The sequence below is a fragment of the Talpa europaea genome, assembly GCF_964194135.1.
Source record: "Talpa europaea genome assembly, chromosome: 15".
Classification (NCBI taxonomy): Eukaryota; Metazoa; Chordata; class Mammalia; order Eulipotyphla; family Talpidae; genus Talpa; species Talpa europaea.
Genome location: NC_140083.1, coordinates 85,982,620 through 86,005,703, shown reverse-complemented (window position 1 = coordinate 86,005,703; position 23,084 = coordinate 85,982,620). Strand labels below are relative to the sequence as shown.

General features: G+C 60.4%; 1 protein-coding gene across 1 annotated transcript in view; it reads right to left on the bottom strand.

Moving 5' to 3' along the window:
- Positions 1 to 23,084, bottom strand: part of RASSF3 (Ras association domain family member 3) — a gene marked incomplete at both ends in the record, with an annotated part of 43,769 nt that overhangs the window by 3,923 nt on the left and 16,762 nt on the right. Inside the window, 2 exons of the mRNA XM_084255963.1 lie at positions 311 to 530; positions 1,695 to 1,802. Coding sequence (XP_084112089.1) covers positions 311 to 530; positions 1,695 to 1,802 — 328 coding nt within the window. The remainder of the gene's footprint in view (positions 1 to 310; positions 531 to 1,694; positions 1,803 to 23,084) is intronic.

Sequence of the window (23,084 nt, the reverse complement as noted above, 5' to 3'; positions counted from 1 at the left end):
GCAAATCAAAACACTGTTCACCCCCTGTGTGTGCTGCTGGGAGGGCGGGCCAGGCACCCCAGGAAGCCGGGGCTGTGCGCTTAGTGGGGCTAAACGCAGTCACCCCCGGCCCCATGCAGGCTCAGGGGACACAGCCCCAGGGCGCGCTCGCAGGCACCCTGCAGTGGCATGTGCGTCAGAGCCACCCAACTCAGCCACGGAGTCAGGGTGGCGCCCCCCCAGGGCCGTGGCCTCAGGTGGCCCCCGGGCTGACACAGCTGGACACACACAGCGTGCCTCCTGCTGGGGACAGAGACGTGAAGGAAGGTACCTTGGTCTTCCCTGTGACAACGCTTGTAAAGTGCAAACTTGGCCGGGCTCTCGGCCACGAGAAACTTCTTGAGCAGGGCCTCGATGACCTCCCCGACGGTGTTGGTGCTGCTGATGTGAAGCGTGTTCATGCAGCCATTGCCTGGGCCGGAGGCCGCGGACGTCGGCTTGCAGAGCTCCAGCTGCACTTTGATGAAGCCAGTGTACGTCCCGTTGGAGTTCTGGCGAGAGAGAAGCGCACACTTAGCTGGGAGGGCGCCGGGAGGACACGCACACCCCACGAAGGGACAGGGGAAGCTTCTCTGGCTCCGAGGTGGACGTCACCGTGACCACCCCTGAGGGACCACCTCCAGGGAGGGTGGCGGGGGGAGGCCTGCGGGCAGAGGTGGGGCCGGGGTGAGGCAGGCCCTGGGTGGAGGCCGGCCCGGCCACAGGACGCGACACCTGCGCTGGCGGCCAGCTGGCCACGGAGAAGGAGTCCACGCGGGACTCCGAGGTGCTGAGTAACAAGGAGAGGCCGGAAAATGGCGATCGGTTGTCGGAAAAGTCAGGATGTATCTTTTTCTGTTTTCTGTGCAAAAATGTGTCGTGACTCTCTGACAACCGAAACCTCGCAGTCTCGGGGCAGTTGGCAACACGAGGCCCCTTCTCCGTCCCTGTGATAAGCACCGGAGCTCGTGTGTCTCTGAACCCACACGCACAAGGGCCCCGCGGCCCCAGCAGCTGACCCCGCGGCTGCACGGGGTGGTTCTGACCAGAGCGGGGTCGCGGCTCGGAGCGGCTGCTGCTCCTGCACATGCTGCTCACGGCAGCTCCTGTACACGGGCTGTTTCTCAACGGCTGTGTAAGGTGTGATTTTTATACGGGAAACGACACTTATCCGGCGCATACAAGCTGATGAGCGCGGTATTTGTCCCCGGATGTTGGCAGGATTATTCCTTAGTTGCCAAAACCAGTAATGATGGTCTTGACTTTTCTTTACATTCAGATTATTGAGAAAAATGTTGACTGTCGTATGAAAACCTCTATATATTAACTACAAACCCCGTTATGTACAAGTGACACAGTTAAAGCAAAACATTAAAAGCCTTTCTAGTCCATCTTCTTTCCACAACCTCAGTTTACAACACACAGTCACTTATTCATTCTTGTGAAAACTGGAACCTTTAAAATGCAATGTTCACTACTCTTGGATAATTTTACTTCAAAATGCAGCTTTCGAAAACATGGAAGCTGGAGAAGTATTTCACTTTCCGGGGCTGCACACACGGATTGGTAAAGTTCTGCAAATGCTTTTCAGGAATTCTAAAGCACACCGGCAGCTCAGGTCTGTCTCTGACACGTGGCTAACGTAACCAACACCTTGAAGCACGACGGGCGCTTACCAAGGTCATCTTCAACTTGTCTGTCACTGCCGAATTGTATTTATGAACTTTCTCTTGGATTTCCTCTTTGCTGAGGGAATTGTGGGTTTCCTTCTCTTTCTCCACATCCTGGGGGAAGAGACAAGACATGGCACACGTGAGCAATCGGGGAAAAAGCAGATAAGGATTCTTTTCACATCCCCCACGAGAACAGCTGTGGGGCCGTTTACCTTGAATTAATCCCCCGCCCGACCCTGCCCCCCGCAAGCTCCCCAGTGTCATCCATAAGTTGTGGTTTTATTTTCTTCAAACTTCAGCCCTAAGAAATGTATCACATCAATTTGTGACAAACCAATTTGTCAGAAGCTAAAAGCAACTTTTCCATAAATACTGTTTTGCAAAACTGTCTCTGCTAACTTTCCCATCTGCAAAAGCACATTCCCCAAGCGCGCCTGCCGCACGGGCTGCTTCTATTCCAAACAAGATTTGAAGACACACACCAGAAGCTTCTCTATTTTTTTTTTAAAGATTTATTTATTTATGCATCAAAGAACTGGGGTACAGGCCAGAGGTGCAAAGAGGGGTGAGGAGTCACCAGAGAGAGAGTGGGGAGCAGAACAGGCGGATCCACTGAAATCCACTGTTGAGGGGAGCAGCGGGCGAGGCAGGAGAGGCCTGCCACGCCCTGTGGGTCACCTCCCTGGCCGGGGATCGAACTCGTGCTGCAGTGGCTGCCGACAGCTTCATAGGTTGCGTCTTAACCCCTTGCGCCACCACGGAGGCCCCAGAAGCTTCTCTTTAGCAAATCTATCACCTTTATGATCTTTACAGGTATTAATATTTATTAACAAAAAGTACGGTCATTAATAATGTTCACTGGCACAAATCACTGACCTGTCAAGTTATAACCAATTTCACCTGCCAGGCAAATCTTCATGTTAAGATGCAAGTAGCAGGGCCTCCTGGGGGCGCGAGGGGTTAAGCACCGCACTGTGAAGCAATCTGCAGCCTCTGCAGCAGCACAAGTTTGATCCCCAGCTGGCCAGGGAGCTACCCACATGGCGCAGCAGACCTCTCCTGTCTCCCCGCTGCTCCCCTCAGCAGCGGATTTCAGTGGCTCTGCCTGTCCTGCACCCCACTCTGTTTTTGGTCAGTCCTCTCACCCCCTGCACCTCTGGCCTGTACCCCAGCTCTTGCATGCATAAATAAATCTTTAAAAAAAAAGATGCAAGTAGCAGACTCCCCCTAAGCACCCCCCAGCCTCCCACCCCTAGTTAAATGCTCGAGTCACTGTGGAGAATCACGTGGCGGCCCCTCAGAGCCAGGTACACCAGGCACCTAACTTGTGCCACACATTAATTCTGCCGGCAACGTAACAGGCGGGCATCAAGACTCCGGTTTCAGATGAGACCAAGCGTCAAGAGGTCAGTTCACCGGCCACTGGAAACCCAACTTGTGTGGCAGTGACGGGACATACCTGGAGCCTGACCCCAAGAGGCAGCTCCTTCCACCCAGCCCCCACCCGCCCCCGCGACGAGCTGATGGGCATGAGAGGGGCTGGGGCTCCGGACGCCAAGGGGTCTGTCAGGGACAACCCCACCAGATTAGACACCTAACAGCTCCCCTCTGCTCCGCGGCCCTGACAGAAGTCGCAGCCAACACCCCCGGCATCGCCAGCAGCCCTGCCGGGCTGCCCTGCCGCTGCTGGACTGGCTTCCTGGAGAGGGCTGCTGGGGGTGCCCGGGGAGCGGGGACCAAAGTCCCGTGGCAGGCGCCTCTCCTGGGCTCTACCCCAGCACGAGCCCCGCAGGCAGCACCGCCCAGCTCCCGAGAGGCCGCGCGGTTGCCGCTTGACCTTGGGATCGATGCAGTCGGAGGAGCCGGTGCTGAACTTTCATTTCCTCCCTCTCCCGGCCCTGAGCCCGCCCACCCGTCGTGTTTCCTGGACCTTCCTCCGGGTTCTGCCCGGGCCTGCCCACGCCGCCTCGGGCCCTGCCTGGCTGGCTGAGCCGCTGCCCGCGAGGGGGCTGATCTGGAGCTTGGCCGGGAGCCTGTGTGGAACCCTCTCCCCGGCGCCTCTCTCCCGCTGCATGCTCGGGGGCCTCTGCGGCAGGCGTCGGGGCGCACACAGCTTGGTGACTCGCCTGTAGGGGCCGGGGTGGGCCTGAGTCCTCGGGGGACAACGCGGGTTTCTCCCCTTAACAGTTTGGGCGCCCCTCAGTTAAGCCCACGCCCACCCTGATTTTTAGCCCAAAGGTGCCCCTGGGGGCCACATCACAGCCGCCCCAGCTCCAGGTTCTCAAGCAGGGTCTGCTCTGCTCTGCCCGCTGTGACCTAGTCTCTCGCCCCCCCCCCCCACTCTCACGGTCACTCACACACTCACGCACACTCACACCCCCGTGCCGTACAAGAGGGCTCTGGGGCCAGGAAGACTCTGGTCTTTGCCCTCAAGGCCCGAGAGGGTGTGCGCGTTCACCAGTCATGTTCCCGCCTGCAGCCCCGGCCTGGGGACGCCAGTGTCTGGGCAACAGAAAGGTGCCCGTGAAAGGCAGCCCGGCGGGGCACAGCAGCGCGCCCTCTTCCACGGCTCAGCCACCCGCAGCCCGAGAGGGAGACGGCGGCGAGGAGAGCGCAGGCTCACGCCCCACGGCCCACGCCCCACGGGCCTGGCGAGCGGGGCGCATCGCTCCCGGGGCCTCGCGTGCAAATTAGACTTGACCCTGCGCATGTGCACGCAGCAAAGAGGGGGCTCCCCATGCCAGGGCTTGACACGATCCTTGTCTCAGGCCCTCATGGGGACCCCGGGACGAGCCTCGGCGCGAGCAGCCGACTGTGTCTAGTTCGGCCTCAGGAGCGCCCCGACTCCCTGGGGAGCAGCCGCCGTGTCAACCTGCTTTTGGATGTACTGTTGGGGTGCGGGGGGGGGGGGCGCTGAGATTCACTTCCAGAAGCTGCAGTGACCGTTTCCACGTCAACGGACAACACGCGGCCACCACCCTGCTCCCCGCGGGCCCAGCCGATCCGCTCCCGCGCTTCGGGGCGACCGTCCGGGGGTGCCTCGAGGCACCCGCCGTGGAGCGAGCAGCGATGCGCCCCTCACGGCAGGGGACGGGGACGAGGCCCACCCGACTCGCGCCCGCGGCAGGGCCAGAGCTCCGCCGCCGCCGCTTCCCGCGAGAAGGGAGCGAGGAGCGAGGAGCGGAGCTGCCTGCCCAGGGCCGGGCCTGGGGGGGGGGAGGGGGAGGGGTGGGGGAGGAGGGGAGGGGGGAGGGGGACTGGGCACCCCACGGCTCGCTCTCGGGCGGTGAAGTGAGTGGGGAACGGCCAAGGGAAGGCGCCGGGCGGTCCCTGCGGTCACGGGCGTCCCGGCTCGGCCCTGCGGGGCGGGTCTGCAGCGGCCACAAGCCCGGCTCCGTGTCTTGGGGAACGTCTGCACCTTGACCCCTTCAGAGGAGCCCCCCGTTTCCTCTCGAGGGGGAAGATGACAGGGCTCTGGGGACACAGCGGAACCCCGAGGCAGAAAGAGGCCAGGGGGGGGGGCCGCAGGGGAGCCCGGACACCCCGAGCCCCGGCTGGGCAGGGAGCGGGACGCCTGGGGAGCCCCGCGGCTCCGGCAGCTGCTCCGGCTGCTCGCGGGACGCACGCCCCGGCCTGCACCCCCCGAGCCGCGGTCACCTTCTGCTGGCCGCGTTGCTTCATGTTCCCCCAAACCTCCCGGCCCCCCAGGCGAAGTCCCCCCCCAGGAGTGAGCAGCCCCGCGGCTTCTCCTGTCACCCCCAAGCCCGCGGGCGCTCCTGGGGGGCTGGGCTCCTGGGTGGGGTGAGAGCGGCTGTTGTTTCCGCCCCACACCCCCGCTGCCCCCCACACCCCCGCCGCCCCACACCCCGCCGCCCCACACCCCGCCCAGCCCACATGAAAGAGCCCAAGTCACGGTGCTCTAAGAAGGTGCACGCGGGCGAGCCTCTGAGCAGGTGCTTCTGCTCCTTCTACTCTTCTTTCTAACTCACCCGCGGGTCTGAAATTCTAGTCTAAACGCTTTAAGGCAACCCTGAAGCTCGGGAGGGGCCTGCTGGGGAGGGGTGAGGACGGCCCTGCTGCTCCAGGGGCCCGTCGGGCTCTGGCCGGGCCCTGCCAAGTCCGGGCTGCGTGGCCACGGCCCCGTCGCTTGCCCTGTCGGACCCTCCGCCGCCTCCTCTCTGAGAAACGTGCCAACGGCGTGTACCTTACACAGCTGCATGAGAACACGGCGCGCCCGTCACTCAGCAGCTACCGAGCTGGGGGGCACAGCTCCGGCCCCCCCTTTCCAGCTCTGCTCGGCTAGTTTACTGTCTAGTGGCTCCTCCTGTGCCCCCTTGTGCGCTGGACGCCTCCATAAGCAGCAGCTACTGGCTCTCCCCCCCAGCACAGACCCTGGGCAGGAAACCGTCTCGGCGCTGACGGCGGGGGCACAGCAGGCAGGGAGCAGTCGCCGCGCTCTGGGTGCCTTCTCCCTCCCGGGGAGTCGCCCTGACTCCTGGCATTCTGGGGGTGCCCCTTGGCTGATGTAAACTCAGAAGGCAAAGGCCACCAGCAGGAGCTTCCTCCAAGCGAGCCTCCTTCCAAACTCGCAACTTCTGCTGGTCTCCTCCCCAGCCGAGGAAGAGCCGCCACCTCCGACGTCCCAAACGGGGTACCCAGTGCGGTGCCCACAGGACAAACGCGGGCGTCACGTGTACAGACAAACACCGGGCGCCTCGTGCCGAGACCAGGCGGGCCGGAGCAGTGGCCGCCACCCCGGGGGGGCTTCAGGGACAGCTGGCGCAGAACAGAGTCTTGGCGAAGGCGCGCGTCTTCCGCCGGGCTCCTCCCAGGAGGGGCACCAAAGAAGTATCACGAACCCGAGCGGGACGGGGTCTTCTCTGGAGAGACCTCCCCTGCAGAGGGGCCTTCGGGCTGACCCGGTCACGCGAATGATGCCAGGAGCCAGAGGGACTGTCCCAGGATGGTGAGGTGAGCGGGTGCGCAAGCGCAAATCCCAAAGCGGGCACAGGACGGGCACGGCCGGAGCTGGTCCAACGCAGCCTTGAGGGCTCCTCCCGCCTGGAGGTGTCCAGGTCAGTGCAGACAAGCGGCTGAGGAGGCAGGGACAGCCTGTGTGCACCCCGTGTCCGTCGGATGGTCCCCACTCAGAGCCCCAGCCTCGGAGGCACAAGGGGGCAGAGGAGCTCAGCTCACTGCAGGCCCCTCCGCGCCGCACCTGCACGGCATCTGCTGTTCGTGCTCCTGATAGCAAAGAAGAGGGGGTGTCCCAGCCCCCTCGTGTGCCTTGTGTCAAGAGATGGGAACGCAGGGGCGGCGGAGGGAATGCACAGCGCACTGCAGGCCAAGCCGGACACCAGCCCGCGCCGGCATGCTCTGTGGCCAGAAGAGTCGGAGCCCCGACCCCGTCCCCCGATGACCAGCACCGTAGGGAGCCCGGAGTCTGACAGGCCCAAGAAGGTATCGGGGAGACCCGCGCAGTCTGCAGGTGCCTCTTCCCTCACTAATTCTTCACCAGAGACGGCGCCGTCACCGGGGGTCCCGCGCTCCTGGTCACAAACAGCCCCTTTGCCCCGGGCGGCCTGCCAGAGCCCCACAGGCAGAGCGGGGTCCTGGGGGCGTCTCAAACATGGACCCGAGGAAGAAGCGGGTGGCGGCGTGTGCAGGTGGAGGCCGCTGCGGCCTTCTCTCTGCGCAGCTGGGGGGGCCGAGCGGGAGCCAGGGACGTCCTGGGCACCACCCATCGCTTCTCAGTCCTCCCAGCCTCCCCTCCACGCACTGTGCCCGGCCCCCGCGAGTCTCCCGCAGCGCCGCGAGGCCCACCCCTGCTCCCCAGCTGTGACCCTGCCCTCGAGGCCCCGCCCCGAGAAGCCGTGCCCGCCGGCCGCCAGAGCCCCCGCTCACCTCGCTCACCTCCACCTCAGAACCTCGGCTGCCCCGCCGGGTCAGGCTGGGCCCCCACCGCCCCCCCTTCGCTTCTTCCCGCGTGTACTCTGCGCGGCCGACGGCCGGGGCCTGTCGACTCTCTCACTCCAGAACCCGGGCCGGGGCGGGCTGGACACGGGCCCCGGGGGCTCCGTTCTGTCTCCACCGGCCCTCGGGGCCCCGGGGCCCAGAGCGCGTGCCGCATGGCCATCGCCTCTCCTGCGGGCTCGGCAGTCCGCGCGGAATTGTTTAGTTTGCGTCTCAGAGCTGAATGAACGTGCAGGGCACAAAAGGCCTTTGTAGACCGGAGACGGCATGTTTCAGGCCTCGGCCGACGTCTGCACCATCAAAGGCCGGAGCCTTCAAAGCAGCCCCCGGAGCCCCGCGCGCTGGCTGGGGGGGGGGGGGGGGGGGGCGGGCGCAGGCCCAGCGTGCTAGTAAGATTAACTGCAGCTGCGGTGCCCTGAACAGCGCCTCATCTGGGCCTCCCGTGACCCCACTTTTTGCAGCCCCTGGTTACCAGCCTCCATACCCTATATGGCCGCGCTTCCAAAGCCGGGGCGCGTGCCAGTCGGCACACAGCACTCGTTGTCTGGAGCCAGAAGACAAACTTGGAGGTGGCCCAGGCTCCACAGAGTGCCCCGGCCCGAGGTCCAGCCCCGGGCGCGCCAGACGACGCTCGCGCGGAACCAGGTTTCCAAGGGGCTGCATGCAGAGCGCTCCGTTTCTGAAAGGTGACACTTGGCACAACTGGTTTAACTTTCCTCAGCGTCCAGGTGAGCAAGGCAGCCAAGAAAGGCACGCTCGTGAGCCCGCACCACCAGCACGCCCAGCCTGGCCCATCACATGACAAGAGGAGAGGGATGTGGCCGCGGGTGAGTCAGCACCCCCGGGCCAGCCTCGGCCGGGCACACGGAAGCTGCAGGGAGTCTGGGCTCTCAGAGGGCCTCCTGACCACCGGGAGAAGGAGCGGTCAGCAGCTGAGAGGCCACACGCTGGTGCTGGGTGTCTGGTCACAGCCACGAGCCGCCCGCACTGCCCGGCGACTCGTGACAGAAGAGACTCACGGAGGAGACCGGCCGGGGACAGTCCCTGCGGCCCCCGCCGCGCACCCCTTGGCAGGTGCCCACGGCACAGGGGCAGGAAACCCAACGAGAAATTTCCAAAAGCACAAGCGGCCCGAGCGCAGGCTGCCAGGCTCCCCAGGCTTTGCGTCGCGTCCAGGCTCCGCGGCCTCTTCGGTGCCCTTCCCAGCGGGTTTCTTTCACTGCTAATTAAAACATTTGCTCAGGCGACATGGTTCCCAGGGGAGGCAGGCACTCGCCTCTGGGGCAACCTCGGGCTTGCCCTTTTCTTCTTATCAGCAAGGACCCCACTGTCTGCGGCCCTTCCAGCTACGCTTTCTAACACCCCCACCCTCCAAGCCGCATGGCATGAGTCCCCCACAGCGGCGCTAGGGCGGGGTTAGGAGAATTCACTGGAAAATAAACAGAAGCGGCGCTGAGGGCAGGCCTGGGCCGGGAGGGGAGCCGCGGCCACGGTGCGAGCGCGGGCGAGGCCCGCCCTGACCTGACAGGCCCCACCGCAGTCCTGGTTCGGGCGGGCGGCGAGGGGGTCTCCGGAGGGGCGGGCGGGCCGTCAGGTCTCAGGGCCGCCGCTCCGGGCAGGCGGTTGGTTACAGGCGGCCCGGCTGGGAAGCTCAGCAGCTCCCGGTCGCTCCGGCTCCGGCTCCGCCACCAGCGGCCACCTGGAGGCCCCGGCCGAGGCCTGCGGGCACCTGGAGCCGTCGCTCCGCCGGCCCCCGCCTGGCTGGACGGTGCGTTCGAGAACACGAGACACTTCTGCGGCCGGCAGGCAGGCCGGGGCACATCAGCACAAGCCGAGGTCCCCGCAGGGCCGCGTCTCCCGCGGCGACCGGGATGTGGCGCCCAGTGACAGCCGCGCGGCACGGGGAGCGCCGAGAGCGGCGCGGACGCTACGTTTTAAGGCAGCACGGTTAGAAGTGGGGCTGCAGGAGCCGGGGGACGGTCGCCACAGGGAGCCCGTGAGGCCTGGGCTCGCGCGCCGCGCCCGTGTCCTCTGCACTGAGCCTCGCACGAGCCCTCGCACCCGCACGCGCCACGGCCGGCGCCGGCACAGACGCAGCCCCGCGAGCAGCGGCGTCTCCCCGATGTTCAGGACACGGACGGGCGTTTTAAACAGACAAGCCGAAAAGCCTGCAGGGAGCGCCGATGTCTCCTGTCCCTTCTGCCCCGCAGCCCGTCCGCCCCTCTGGCTGACCCTCCTCCTGCTGCCCTCGCCCAGGATGGAGCCGCTCCGCCACCTGCGCCGAGGACGGTGTCCAGGAGAGGAAGCTCACGCGGGGCACCCACACCTGCCTGCACCCCACACCCGCCCGCCTCCTTCCCCAGTGCAGCCCCCCGCGGTGGCTTCACCTGAGACCTTAGCCTTCCCGGCCGCAGGGGCTGTGCAGAGACTGAAAGACACGCAGGCAACACCTTGAAGAGCCGCAGGTGAGCAATCCCCATAGGCTCCTTCTCTATAGAACCCCGGCCCTCCCCACAGTGTGGCTCAGAGTCGTGGGGTGGGGTGAAGCAGGGACCCCAGAAAGAGTCCAGCAGAGGCAGACCAGGGAGGCAGACCCCGCCCTGAGAAGAACACCACATGCCTCAGCCCCCTCCTCACTGAACCCAATCGAGGACTCAACCCCAGCCTGGACCCACTGCCTCTGGGGGTTCAGTCAGGACCTCAAACAGCTGAACTTGACATTTAGAAGGGAAAAAAACATCTCGTCAATACACCTCCCCCATTCTGCGCCCCCCCCCTTCGTTTTTGGTCCCGCTCCCCAAGCCAGAGGGACAGAATTAGCCGACCCAGATCCCTGGGGAGTGGCCGCAGCCTCCCTCGGTCAGCCTTAGCCTCCCCGCGTCCCAGACATCAGGCCACACCCTCTCCCTGACTCAGGATTCCCAGGATCACCCGGAGGTGGCCGCCCCATCACCCCCATTTTGCAAAGAGGAGAATGAAGTCCTAGAAGAGCGTGTGTGCCACGTTCACAAAGTGACTGCCACGGCCACATGTGGTTCTGCTCAGGCCTGTCGGGTTCAAAGCCAGTGAAGTCAAGAAAGGAGGCTGAGCGCAGGAAACAGCCAGAGACCCTCGGTGTGGGCCTCCGGCGTCTGGAGACTCAGGCTTAGAAACAGGGTGCTCGCCTGGATTCAGGGCGCGTGGTGCAGCTGGCAGCTTGCTGGGGAATTAGTCATCCGGCCGGGACCACAAAGAGTTAGTCTAAAAATTAGGAACTGCAGGGCCTCCCTGGGGGCGCAGGGGTGAAGTCCCAGCGCAATCAAGCTGTCCACGGCCACTGCAGCCTGAGTCTTTCCCCGGCCAGGGAGCTACCCACAGGGCGTGGCAGACCTCTCCTGGCTCCCCGCTGCTCCCCTCAGCAGTGGATCCACCTGTTCTACCTCCCCCTGCAGTGACCTTTAGGAATGGCTTTCGCCACGGTCCCTAGATCCGGCTGGGGGTGGGGGGGGACGGGACAGCATAACACCCTGAAGCAGAGGAAGTGCAGCGGAAGTTCCCTGAAAAGGCAGAAGCTTATCAAAAGATAACGACCACCAGGAACCACTACAAGAATGCTAAAAATCTCATCCCGTCTTTCTAGAACTACAAACTTTAATCCCTTATCTGTCTTTCTAAACTTCCTTCTTTCTTCTATAATGGTCATTATTTGTTATGTAGATCACCTCCCTGATGGTGACAGGCTGAGCCCACGAGCAAGCTGATTTCATTGATATTCACTGTCCCTGTGCCTTTGGAAAACATATATATACTGGTCACAAACTCAAAGAAAATGACACTCAGATTTTCACTCTTGAAGTGTGTCTGTTTGTCATTTCTTTCACCAACGCCCTGACCACCCTGCACGCTTCTCTCAGCCCTGAGGTGGCCTCATGGTCTACTGCTGTGCTGGTCCGCGGCACTGTTCTGTCCCCCACTCTGTCTCTGGGGAATCCTCGCACCCCCACACCTCTGGCCTGCACCCCAGTTCTTGTGTGCATAAATAAGTATATCTTAAAAAAATAGCCTTGGAGACAGAAGCAAACCCAAAGTAATTCAACGCTTTGCCAGCACAAACAACACACTCTGCTGTGCCCACTAAAGTCACCCCCAAAGAAACAACAGTGTGCGTGAGGAGGGGCCATTTCCTTCCTCTGTCACATCTCCGCACGGAAGGTGCCGGGAAGGGCAGAGACAGGCTGTGACGGCCACGCGCTGCCAAATGAGAGCCAGGCTGTCAGCACCCCCGTCCACCACGGGCAAAGAGAAGCTGCCCTCCAGCTGCTCTGGGAACTGGACAGCCAGTGGTTTATTTTTAGTAAGTTACAGCAGTTTGAGTTGTCTTTGTGGCGCAGGAGGCTGGTGTTGCCTGTGTCACCCGAGTTCGCACACACGCCCCAGCTGCATTTTCTCCGGGCGTGCACAGGAAGTCCAAAGGCCTGGAGGAAGTGCCTCCCGCCCCACCTTTCCTCAGGGCGGGGGCCAGCGACCTGGGGGCCCGCCCTCCCGCCCCTGGGTCAGGCCCGGTCGGCCCCAGCGGTGGTGGGGACGGGGCCGCTCAGCTGCCATGTCCGGGCTGGAAACTGGATAAAAGTAAACGCTGACTTGGAAGAAAGAGAAAGTGAATTTAACGGGCCTATTAGCGTGAGGGGGCCTGGACCCAGCTGTCCTCCGCCGACCCCAGGCTGGACAGGAAGGAAACGGCAGACGCTGGCGGGGAGCGGACGCCCGTCTTCAGCAGTCACAGGACAGCGCCCCACGCGGCTCCCCGAATCCGCAGCCCCCGACGGCACCGGATGCTTCCTCTCTACTTCCGAGGAAACGTGAAGTCAAGGAGGCCGTCGCCCTGCACGCTCGCTGGTGGGAACAACGATGTGAGCGCGTCACGCTTCCACCCCTCGCTCACGCCACGAGTCCTCCCCCGGGAGTATCTTCCCGAGTCCCTGAAAACAAGCGAGGCTATTTGGAATTGAAAGGCGTTCGTCCTGCGAGGCTGAACCGGCCACAGCCTTCAACTCCCGACTACAAAATCAATTCCGGGTGCAAGAAACCTTCCTCGCGCCGTGTGCCCCGCGACATTCTTTCAACTTAAAGCTTTTCTTCCTTGGGAACAAATTTTTCCCTTCCAAAAGATCAAAATTAAAATAGCCAATTTCCAAGTTCCGCCCTGCTGAGAACCACTCTCCAGGGCTGCATTTTGCGGCCCCGTCAGGACTGGAAGAACAAAGGGGGTGATAAACGTTGCCAGCTGGCGGGTCAGGCCTGCAGCGCTGATGACAACCAGACGGATGCCAAGGACCAGCCGGGTACTCAGCACATGCTAGATGCATGCAACACGTGTGGTCTCCAAAAAGCCCTATGTGGAGATTTTAACCCCACCGTGCAGCGCCTCAGCCGAGGCCAAGGTCACAGGGTGGGATGTGAACACAGCCCGGCCGGCTCCGGAACCAGCCCCTTCCTGCTCGGACCAAACGGCCTCCACAGCCCAGGAGAAAACTGACCAAGGAGCCGCGTGACCTCAGGAGACGACAGGAGAGGCTCCTCCCCACCCCAGCCGGCTCCTCCCCAGGCCAGGAGGGAGCCAGCGTCAGGGTCGGGGGTCTGGAAGACAAAGTGGGTGTCATCTGGGGGCCGCTTCCACCGCACGGGGCAGCCCACCACCGGCCTCGTCACTTCAGCTGTCACAGAAGAGACCCACTTCGGTCTCCACGATCCTCACCTCTCCCTTCTCAGCCGACTCAGCGCAGGCAGAGGACCAGGACGAACCCCGTCCTTCTTGAAACCCCCCAACACATGTAAATTGGGAACATTTCTTTCCCCCCAACTTTACCATTTGTATTTTAAGTTTGTAAGTTTTGGCGTTACACTGTACGCTATTCTTGATGTTTTAACCCGGACACAAAGTAGCACACCCTCCAGATGAGTAACTTGGAAAACAGAAAACACAGGAAGAAACGCAGGACAGCTTTACTCACATCGCTAAGGCTTTAGCACGCAAGTAGACACAACCGCCTTCTCCTGTGCGGGGCAAAACCTAACACTGTACACTGCCTGTCTCCACTGCACACGCTACTTCGTTCCATTTATTAAATGTCTCAAAATGAGAAGATTCCTAAGACAGAAATTCTATCAGTCTGGACAGGAGCCACGGGTGCTCCGCGCCACCTGCCCGGAGCCGCGTCCAGAAGGTGGGGATCCCTGGTAATGGGGGGCCTGCTATGGTGCCCCCGCAGGATAGCAGTTAAGGAAACTGAGGCCAGCCAACATGCCGAGCACACTGGCTCCTTGTGGGGCAAAACCAGAGGAAGACACAAGCTGTGCGGCCCTGTGCTGGCGTCCCTGGGGGTGCCTGGACTGACACCCCCACTTCTGCACCACAGCAGCTGCCATCAGAAGGCAGGCGGAACCAAAGGACCAGCAGAAGTTCCACAGTTTGAAACATCACCAGCCTGCAATACATGGGTTCATTTATGTAAAAAATAAATTAAAAAACAAAACAAACAGAAGCTCTGGCCGCCTTGTTCCAAGGAGCTTCTACTCCAGAGCAAATGCGCGCACACAAGCCGAGAGCCATTTCCAGGCACGGAGCAGCGGGGACTGCTAGCCTCGTGTACCTGTCTTCACAAAATAAACGCTGGCTCCCCACTCGGGCAGGTCAGCCCGTTTCTGAAGGCACAGACACTGGCTGAAACACAAAGACACACTGAGAGGTGTCGGGGCGGGCGGGCCGCGAAGCGAGGCAGGTGGCTGCCCAGCTGTTCTCACCTGGCCTCAGGCCTGGCTCCCACACCACACCCTGACTCTGGCGACAAGGGAGACCGTCCCGTCCCAGCCAGCGCCCGTCCACTCTTCCTCTGTCCCCACTTCCTTATTGATTTTCATGGGAAACTGTCGGTGTCTACGCAGACGCCACCAGCAGACAACACTGCTCCCTTTCTTCTTGTTTAGCAACGGACGACTCCGTCGCTGGACAGGTGCTTGCTGAGCCCCCACATTCAGCAACGCTGCGGGAGGTCTGGGCAGCGCGGTGGACAGAGCTCAGGGACTGTCCTTCTGTCAGGGGGAGAGAGAGGTGGTGCCACAGGAGGCCGTGACAGGGCAGGGGAGCACGGGGAAGAAGCCACCCGTGGAGGCGCTAAATCAAAATTTGCCTCCGATTTTGAGACATCCTCCTGTAAAGGCCTGTCGTGCCGGTCTGCCTCCCGTCAAGCACGTCACCCTGAGCTCACAGAACCTCAGAGAAGAAGCTAAAGCGCCCAGCAGAAGGCTGCAGAAAACCAGAGTGCACTGTGCAAATCAGGTAATTTTAGACAAAGAGAAAATAAAAATACCTCAGCGAGCTGCCGAAAGGTATTTTTAGAGGGTTTCGGTAGTAGAACTTCTCAGTGGTGGAAAAGAAGGGAAATTCAAATTTACAGGTAACACTTTGTTTTCCTTCTTTGGGTCTCAGTTCTTGGTTGCTGCCTCTGCGCTCTTCTTTTAAAACACTGAGAAATGAAAGTAACTTCTCTCCACAGTCACCAAAATGCCAGCACTTAAGGAGCGAAGTCAGCACAGCTGCAAGGGCGACAAGTAACTGGAATGGAAAATCTTTCCTCCCCAGCTAAGCCGAGCACTGGTGCTTCAAAGCTGCCGGCGGAGAGGCGGGGGCCGGCCGCCAGCTGACCCCACAGTCCCGAAGCCCGAGGTTCTCAACTGGCAGGCTCAGGAGACTGTGATGCAAATGCTACCGCGTCGGCCTGCCTGAGTGTCTGGTGACCAGGCTATCCGCTGTGGGTTTCCAGCCTGTTTCCTTCCCTGCAGAGCAGAGATTACAGGCTGGACTCTCATTCCTGTGGGAACTACAAATAAGCAGCAGTAATGCATTTTCCCCAGGTGACCAGATCAATTTAGAAGAAAACACTTAGAAACTTCCTGGATTGTGCAAATACGCCAGACCTTCAGGATTCAGTTCAGTCAACATCCAAAGGCCAGGCGCTGTGAGCAGGAACAGGTGTTGCAGGAACAGGCGGACAGGAGTCTTGGCTTCGGCCTGCAAAACGCTGAAGTTTTTTTTAATTTATTTTTACATACAAGAGCTGGGGTGCAGGCCAGAGGCATGGGGAGGGTGAGAGGATTCCCCAGAGACAGAGCGGGGAGCAGAACAGGCAGACTGACGAAATCCACTGCTGAGGGGAGCAGCGGGGAGACAGCAGGGGTCTGCCGCGCCCCGTGGGCAGTTCCCCGGCGGGGATGAGACTTTAACCCTGCTCCACCAGGAAACGCTGAGCTCTTACCTCTCTTTTATAAGCAACTTTCAACTCATGCATGGCATCTTGAGCATCAAAAAAGTGATCTCTTTAACATAGCATTTTTTTTCATTTCTAAATCTTTCAACTGCATTAAACCTTAAACATTAGATTTTAACTGCATTAAAATCTTGTAACTGCATTAAACCTTCTAGTCAGCACAATGAACTCTTAATACCTGCCCTTAACAGGTGCTTGCTCAGAGAGACTAAGAAAACACACAAAGCCCTTCACAAGCTCTGGCTGGCTACCGCCATCGTTACTGCGGCGACTGCCAGTGTTTCTCAAGCTGGCATTCAGTAACGCCAATTCAAACCTAACAGTCAAAATCAATGTTTATCAATTGAGCAGCCTGACTGGAGCCTCTTGAAATCAACATTAAGAGTCAACAGAAGCCAAACCAACCAGATTTAACTTTAGTGTCTACCTTGAGCCAGACGCTCACGCAATATTAATCCATTTACTCAGCACAACAGCCTCGTGAAACAACCAATTATTTCACATGTGAGGAAACAGGTGGACAGGCTGCTCTGCCCAAATGTCACACAACTGATGGAGAGGGGCTGTCGTTCTATGTAGGACCCATGCGAGTCCCACAAGTCCCCGTTACGCACCCTCGCATCTCTGATTTTAGAAGATGTTTCAGCCCACAAAATACCAAACCAGCGCACACTGTACAGAAAACCGGGTAGTGACCAGTAGCCTTCAGTAAAGTTTTTAAAGTATACTTTTATCACCAGCAATGGAATCCATGTTTCTTAAACCAAAAGGCATGAGAAGGGATGAGGAGGCGCAGGTGTCGCCCACGGGACACACTCACGTCCCTGAATGGAGTTCCCTGTGTTTCCAAACCCAAATGTAGTCGCTAAAGAAGAGGCGGCTGGGGGTCAGGGAGCACAATTCTCTGTCCACGGGGCAGCAGCGTGTGCTGTGTCTGTCTCACCAGACAGATTTCTTCGTCCTCCTCCCTTTGTCCCAAGCACATTTTTAGAAACAAGATGATGCTCTGAGCGAGCTTCTTCCCTCTGCCTGTGGATTCCCCGGACGGTGACACACGACACCGCCCGTGTCAGGTGGTCAGCCGGTTCCTGCCTTACTACCAATTCCTCCAAAGCTCCTCCAGCCAAGCCAAGCAGGACGACAACGGAGGGAGGAGGCGGGAGATCTGAAGAGATGCGCCAGGGCAGGGCGCGGGTGGGGGACAGGGAAAGTCGACTTTCCGCCTCTGCTCCAAAGCTGCGCGGACATGACTGCTGCTCCCAGCACCTCACGCGGGCGCTTCCTCCACGAGCCGCCCTCCAGCGTCTATGTACAGCTCTGAGTTTTACAACAAAAGACATACTGCCGTGATACCATGTAAGAGCTGAAATTGATTAAATGCTTGACACTAATCTAAGTGATCGCCATGTGTATCCAAAGACCCCCCGCCGCGCGCGTGCACACAGGTGCATGCACACTCGCGCGTGCAGACGGACACACACACACACACACACACACACACACACACACACACACACCCTCTCAAACCCTGAGCCCTGTCGCTGCCGCCCTCATTCTCAGCCAGGCAAGATCCAGAACCCCCCTCCTCCTGGAAACATGCCAGCCACAAAGGAAAAGTTCTATGTCAGCAGAGGGGAGTTCTGGCTCTGGCTGAAGTGCAGACACATTACATGAAAACTCTGTGCAGAAAACACATTACAGGTCAGACAATTCACTATTCTCTTCCCCAACACACACACACACACACACACACACACACGAAAAGCGACAGGAAAATCAACTCTGGTTTACCTTTTTTTTTTTTAAAGATTTATTTATTTAAGCATACAAGAGCTGGGGTACAGGCCAGAGGTGTGGGGGTGAGAGGATCCACCAGAGCAGGGAGCAGAACAGACAGATTGACTGAAACACACTATTGAGGGGAGCAACGGGGAGAGAGGAGAGGACTGATGCGCCCTGTGGGCAGCTCCCTGGCCGGGGATGGAACTCGTGCTGCAGAGGCTGCGGACAGCTTCATAGGTTGGTCTCACCCCTTGCACCACCAGGGAGGCCCTGGTTTACTTTTATTATGAAACTCACAAACAAACCTCAGGTGAAAACAAGGCACCCACAGAAGCTGATCTCTGCACTTATCCCAAAGTCAGCTCCACGCGCGAGCCCGGGCCGGGGCTGGGGGTTCCACGGGGGAGCTGGGAAGCCGTTTCTTCCAAGTCCGTTCCGCTGGCTCTGACCGATCCGGGTTTAACTGGGGGAAGGCCACGGCCCTTACGAGGAAATGACTTTCATCTCCCACTGTTCCCAAAATACCCCATGTTTGCCTCACTTCCCTGGCCCCACCGCCCGCGCCCCCTCCCCAGGGAGGAATTCCTGGAACAGCTGAAGACGAGCTCGCTCTCCCAGAGACCGCGCAGGCGTGCCCAGGCTTGCAGTCACTGCCCCCCTGGGCACCGCGCTTCTCCCATAACCTGTCCTTAATGGACTCCCCGCTGCACACGGGCGTGAGGCAGGTGGGTGCGGGTCCCCCCAAGGTGTGCGGGTCGCGCTCACTCCCTGTGAGGGAGTCAAGAGGTGGGGCCCGGGCAGCCGGCTGGTCGCGAAGACGGCCTTCCAGGCAGACCTCAGACCCTTGTCCCCCCAGCCACAGGAGGACACGGCAAAGACGCTGCTGTGACCCTGGAAGCAGACGCCCCGCCCCGGACCCCAAACACGCCAGCCCCAGACCTCGGCCTTCCCGCCTGCAGGGCACCAGGAGCCACGTCCGCGGGCACCCGACAGAGGCCGACAGCGCCAGCCTGTTCCGGTCCAGGTTTGGCTTCGTCGCCGCTGCTGACCAGCCCTTTGCTGAAGGATCGGGCTGCGTCCTGCTCCCACGGCCGCGGCCAGCGGAGGCCAGCGCGGTCTGCCTCAGCCCACGCCGGGGTCCTCCCAAGCGCAGACGCCCCTGCATGGCGAGGGTTTCTTTTTCCCGCAGGGGTGCTGAGACGGGGCCAGGACGCATCCCCTGCAGACGGCGCCCTCTGAGGAGTCCTCGGCAGCGAGCACATGGCAGGCACGTGCTGGCTTTACGACTTTAAATGGGGTTTCCAGACACCTCGCGTCGCCCTCAGACAAATGCAGCCTCAATCCTAGCGCCCCCGGCACGGCGTCAGCAGAGCGCGGCCCAGGCGGCCTCTGGGTCACAAGGCCGTGGGCACAGACGGGTCCGTCCCCAGGGCCCGCTCCACACACAGATGCTCCGGGAGGGACAAGTGGGGAAGGGGCAGGAGGTGCAGCAGGCGGAGATGTCGGAGCTCCCGGATCCCCTCAGCCACGGCAGCCGCAGGAGAGGCCCCAGGCGAGGCCCAGGCGCGAGCCCGGCCTCTCCCCTCCTAACTGCTCTCATGCTGTCGTGCGAGCTGGGGGCAAATACACCGACGCAGAGTTTAATGTTCTGCCCCGCGTGGGGCACAGCTCAGCGGCCTCAGCGCTCCTGGGCCCGGATGATGAGGTTCGGCCCGTGGGGGGGGGGGGGTCTTGGGTGCCGGCCAGAAAGAACCCGCAGACGTTCACCAGCCGTTCACCAGCCGGCCGGGTGGACCCAGGCGGGCAGCCTCGGCCTGCTCTCACGGGGTTTCTGTCATGCTGTCACCCGGGTCCCCTCGGGCTGGTCTTCTCTGACAACGCTCTCTGCCCCTCCCCAGCTGATAATCCTCGGACCCGCCTCAGATTCCTGGAACCTTCCATGGCTGGGTGTAGTCTGGTTCCGTGGTCATCCCTACCCCCACCTCTGGTGTTTGTCCGCGTGGGACCTTCCATCCTCAATGTCTCCCCCGCTAGGGTTCCGTGCAGTCATCGCCAACATCCCCCGGCCACTGGCACGGCAGAGGGCGCGGCAGAGGGGGCTCCGCCGGAGCTGGTCCGATTGCAGCGGCAGCAGAGAGGGAAGAACAGCGGAGCCGGCCCACGGGCCCTGGGGCAGCAACATCTGTTTCTGAAGCGCAGGTGCGCGCCGCCAAGAAGCAGCTGCACCCGGATGCCCCCTGCACCTCGGGACCCTCCTCTCTGCCCTGGAACCCAGGACACACCCCAGCACCGCCCAGACCAGCAGGCCCGGGTGCCGGGCAGCTAATTAAATTCTGAGAGACTCTTTTCATCCAAAGTGAACTCTGCCAGAATTAGATACGGGAACAATCAAAACTTTGCAAGAGGCGCACAGCTGGGCAAGTCGCGTGTGATCGCAACTAAGGCGCTCGCGGCCAGGGAAGAGCCGCGGCCAGGGGGCCCCATCTCCGTCCCCCCTGGACCCCTGAGTCAGAGGCCTCAGCCAACAGCGTTTCCTCCACAGAGTGGACATAAGGCCTCGGACCTTGGCGCGTGGGTGGGTCAGAAGCGCCGGTTCAATCCGGTTCGATCCCCGGCCACTGGGGAGGGTCTCGCATGGCCAGACCTCTCCTGCCACCCGCTGCTCCCCTTGTAACGGGTGGTCCCCAGGAAAAGGGGAGGTTCCCTGCCCCACCCAAGGGAGGGTGGAGCTGAGCAGGAAGAGGAGAAGCTGCAGAAGAGACTGAGGAAGGAAGCAGGATGGAGCCAGGAGACCTAGAGGAGGCGCGTGGAGCCTAGAGACACGTGAAGAGACTGCGCTTGTCTTTTGGTCGTGGACTGGGTGACACAGATGTGGGTGAGACCCGTGGGGAGGTGACCATGGCGGGTTTTATCTTGATGTTGATTTTGCTCTTTTCCTTCCGGGCTTGTCCAGTTGTTTGTGACCCTTTTCTGTGGGTCCCCACTGGAAGGTGCTTTAGACTTGGGGCAGGCTTTGGGGCCTTGCTCTGGGCCAGTCCCATTTGGATGGAGTTTTACCCACGAGGGGATGGGTAACTTTGGGTGCTTCATTTAGAAACTAGACTCTTTGCCTTACCTGTATTGTTTCCTAGTTTTATTAAAGTTCCTTCCCATTAAAGTCTCCTATGTTTTGTGTTGATGCGGCGGATGGCAGAACCCATTTAGAATAGGCAGGTTTGCGGGGTTTGGGCTGCCCCTCTCCCTGTCCTATAACACCCTCAGCAGTGTACCTCAGTCCTTCTGCCTGCTCTGCTCCCCGCTCTGGCTCTGCTGAATTCTCTCACCCTCCCACGCTTCTGACTGTACCCAGTGCTTGCATAAATAAATTAAAAAATAAAGTACATTAAAAAAAGAAAGAAAGAAAACAACGGTCTGAGCACCTGCCATGAGGAACGCCCGGCCAGTAGCTCAGAGAGATGAGCTCACAGATAGACAATGACTGAAAAAGACATAATGGGGCCTCCCTGGTGGCGCAAGGGGTTAAGCACCGCACTGTGAAGCAATCTGCAGCCTCTGCAGCACGAGTTCGATCCCTGGCCGGGGAGCTGCCCACATGGCGCAGCAGACTTCGCCTGTCTCCCCGCTGCTCCCTTCAGCAGTGGGTTTCAGTGGATCCGCCTGTCCTGTGCTCCACTCTATTTCTGGTCAGTCCTCTCACCCCCTCCCCCCACACGTCTGGCCTGTACCCCTGCTCTTATATGCATAAATAAATAAATCTAAAAAAAAAAGAAAGCCACAATGTGTTTCCATAAAGGAAATAAAAACCAGCCATCTATTCTGTAAGTTACACTATTTAAGAGGCCAAACAGTTACAAAGTTTACCTGTGTTAGAGCCCGAGCTCTAGCTGATGGCTGAGACACCACCGTCCCCACCCGTTTGCAGAGGAAACAGGAGCTACACCGACAAGTCTGGAAGCGCAACCACCTGCTGCTGTGCAGGTCACGCCTGCCCGGCACCTGTGAGGATTCCAGAGCGTGTAGCCGCTCACACGTAAGACACCGCGTCTGCTCGCAGACTTGAACCGGGGCCTTGTCAGGGAGCTGCAGAGGCGGGAGACTCGGGCTTTGGGGTGAGGATGGTGCCGTCACACGCGTGTGATCATGTGCATTTGTAGAGAAGCGTGAACCCACACCCCAAAACACAGTGCTGTAAACCAGCATCACCCCATCGACGCAATTGAATAAATGGGGACTTAAAAAATAACTTCCTCTCCGCATCTCCAGGCACCAGGGCCATTACTGTTTTTGCGGCCTCTCCAGGGGCCGGCCTGAGGTTAGGGTGGCGGCCGGAGTTCCTGCCCTCAGCATAGTGCAAAAGGAGGGGCACAGAAGAGGCGGTGCAGAGGCCTTCACTATTATTAGACGCGAGTGTCTGAGACGCAGGAACGTTACTCTAGTGAGTTAGCTCTGTATATGGCTGTGCAACACTTCAAAGGGCAACCTCAAATCTATTTATAGCAAACGCCACGAAGGACATCCAGCAAACACCTCTGGGGACCGTGAGTGCAGGAGAAACAGGCCTGAGTGGCCGCAGAGGCTCCAGGCAAAGAATCGGCCGCCCCCTCACACAGGCCGGGGAGTAAGACCAGCACTCCCTGCAGGGGCTTCTACTCAGCCTGGTGTGCTGCAGGTAGCAGTGGGTTGAGTCGCCCGCAACCCCCTCAACGACAAATCACTAGCGAAAGAAAAGGCAAAACTCTTACAGGGCCGTCCGGCACACCTCCCCTGGGGTGAGGAGGCAGTTCCTCCACAGCGTCAGCGAGGAGCTGGTGAAATACCTGAATTTAGTCTCATCTGGGAAGCTCAGGAGGAGGGGAGAGGCAGGCGGCTGGCCCGGAGGCGCGGCTTCCTCTTCCGGAGGCGCGGCTTCCTCTTCCGCTGGGAGGAATCACATTTGCCTATAAAATGGGCAAGGTGACCCTGGGCGGGGGCTGGACTCTGGTAAGATCCACAAGCTCCAACGACACTTCTCCAGGAGGAAGGTCAAGGTGCACTTCAGGCCTGTCCCCGCGACCCCGCACCCCACGCACACGGGGCTAAAGGGCCCCAGCCTGTGCCCCGAGGAGTAAAAAGCCCAGATGCGAAGCGCAGCGCCGGCAGAGGAAGAGGTTAAGGGGGTCACGATGAAGACCCAGAAACTAACACATGCGCCACGGGGACGTCTGGGGTGGGAAGCAGTTACCGGGCGGAGGCGCAGACTCCTGACCACCAGAACGAGTGTCCGGGGCCGGGAGGCCAGCTGCACCCCTGCCAGGCCCCTCCATGGCCGCCGCAAGGGCAGTTTGGCTTATTTCAC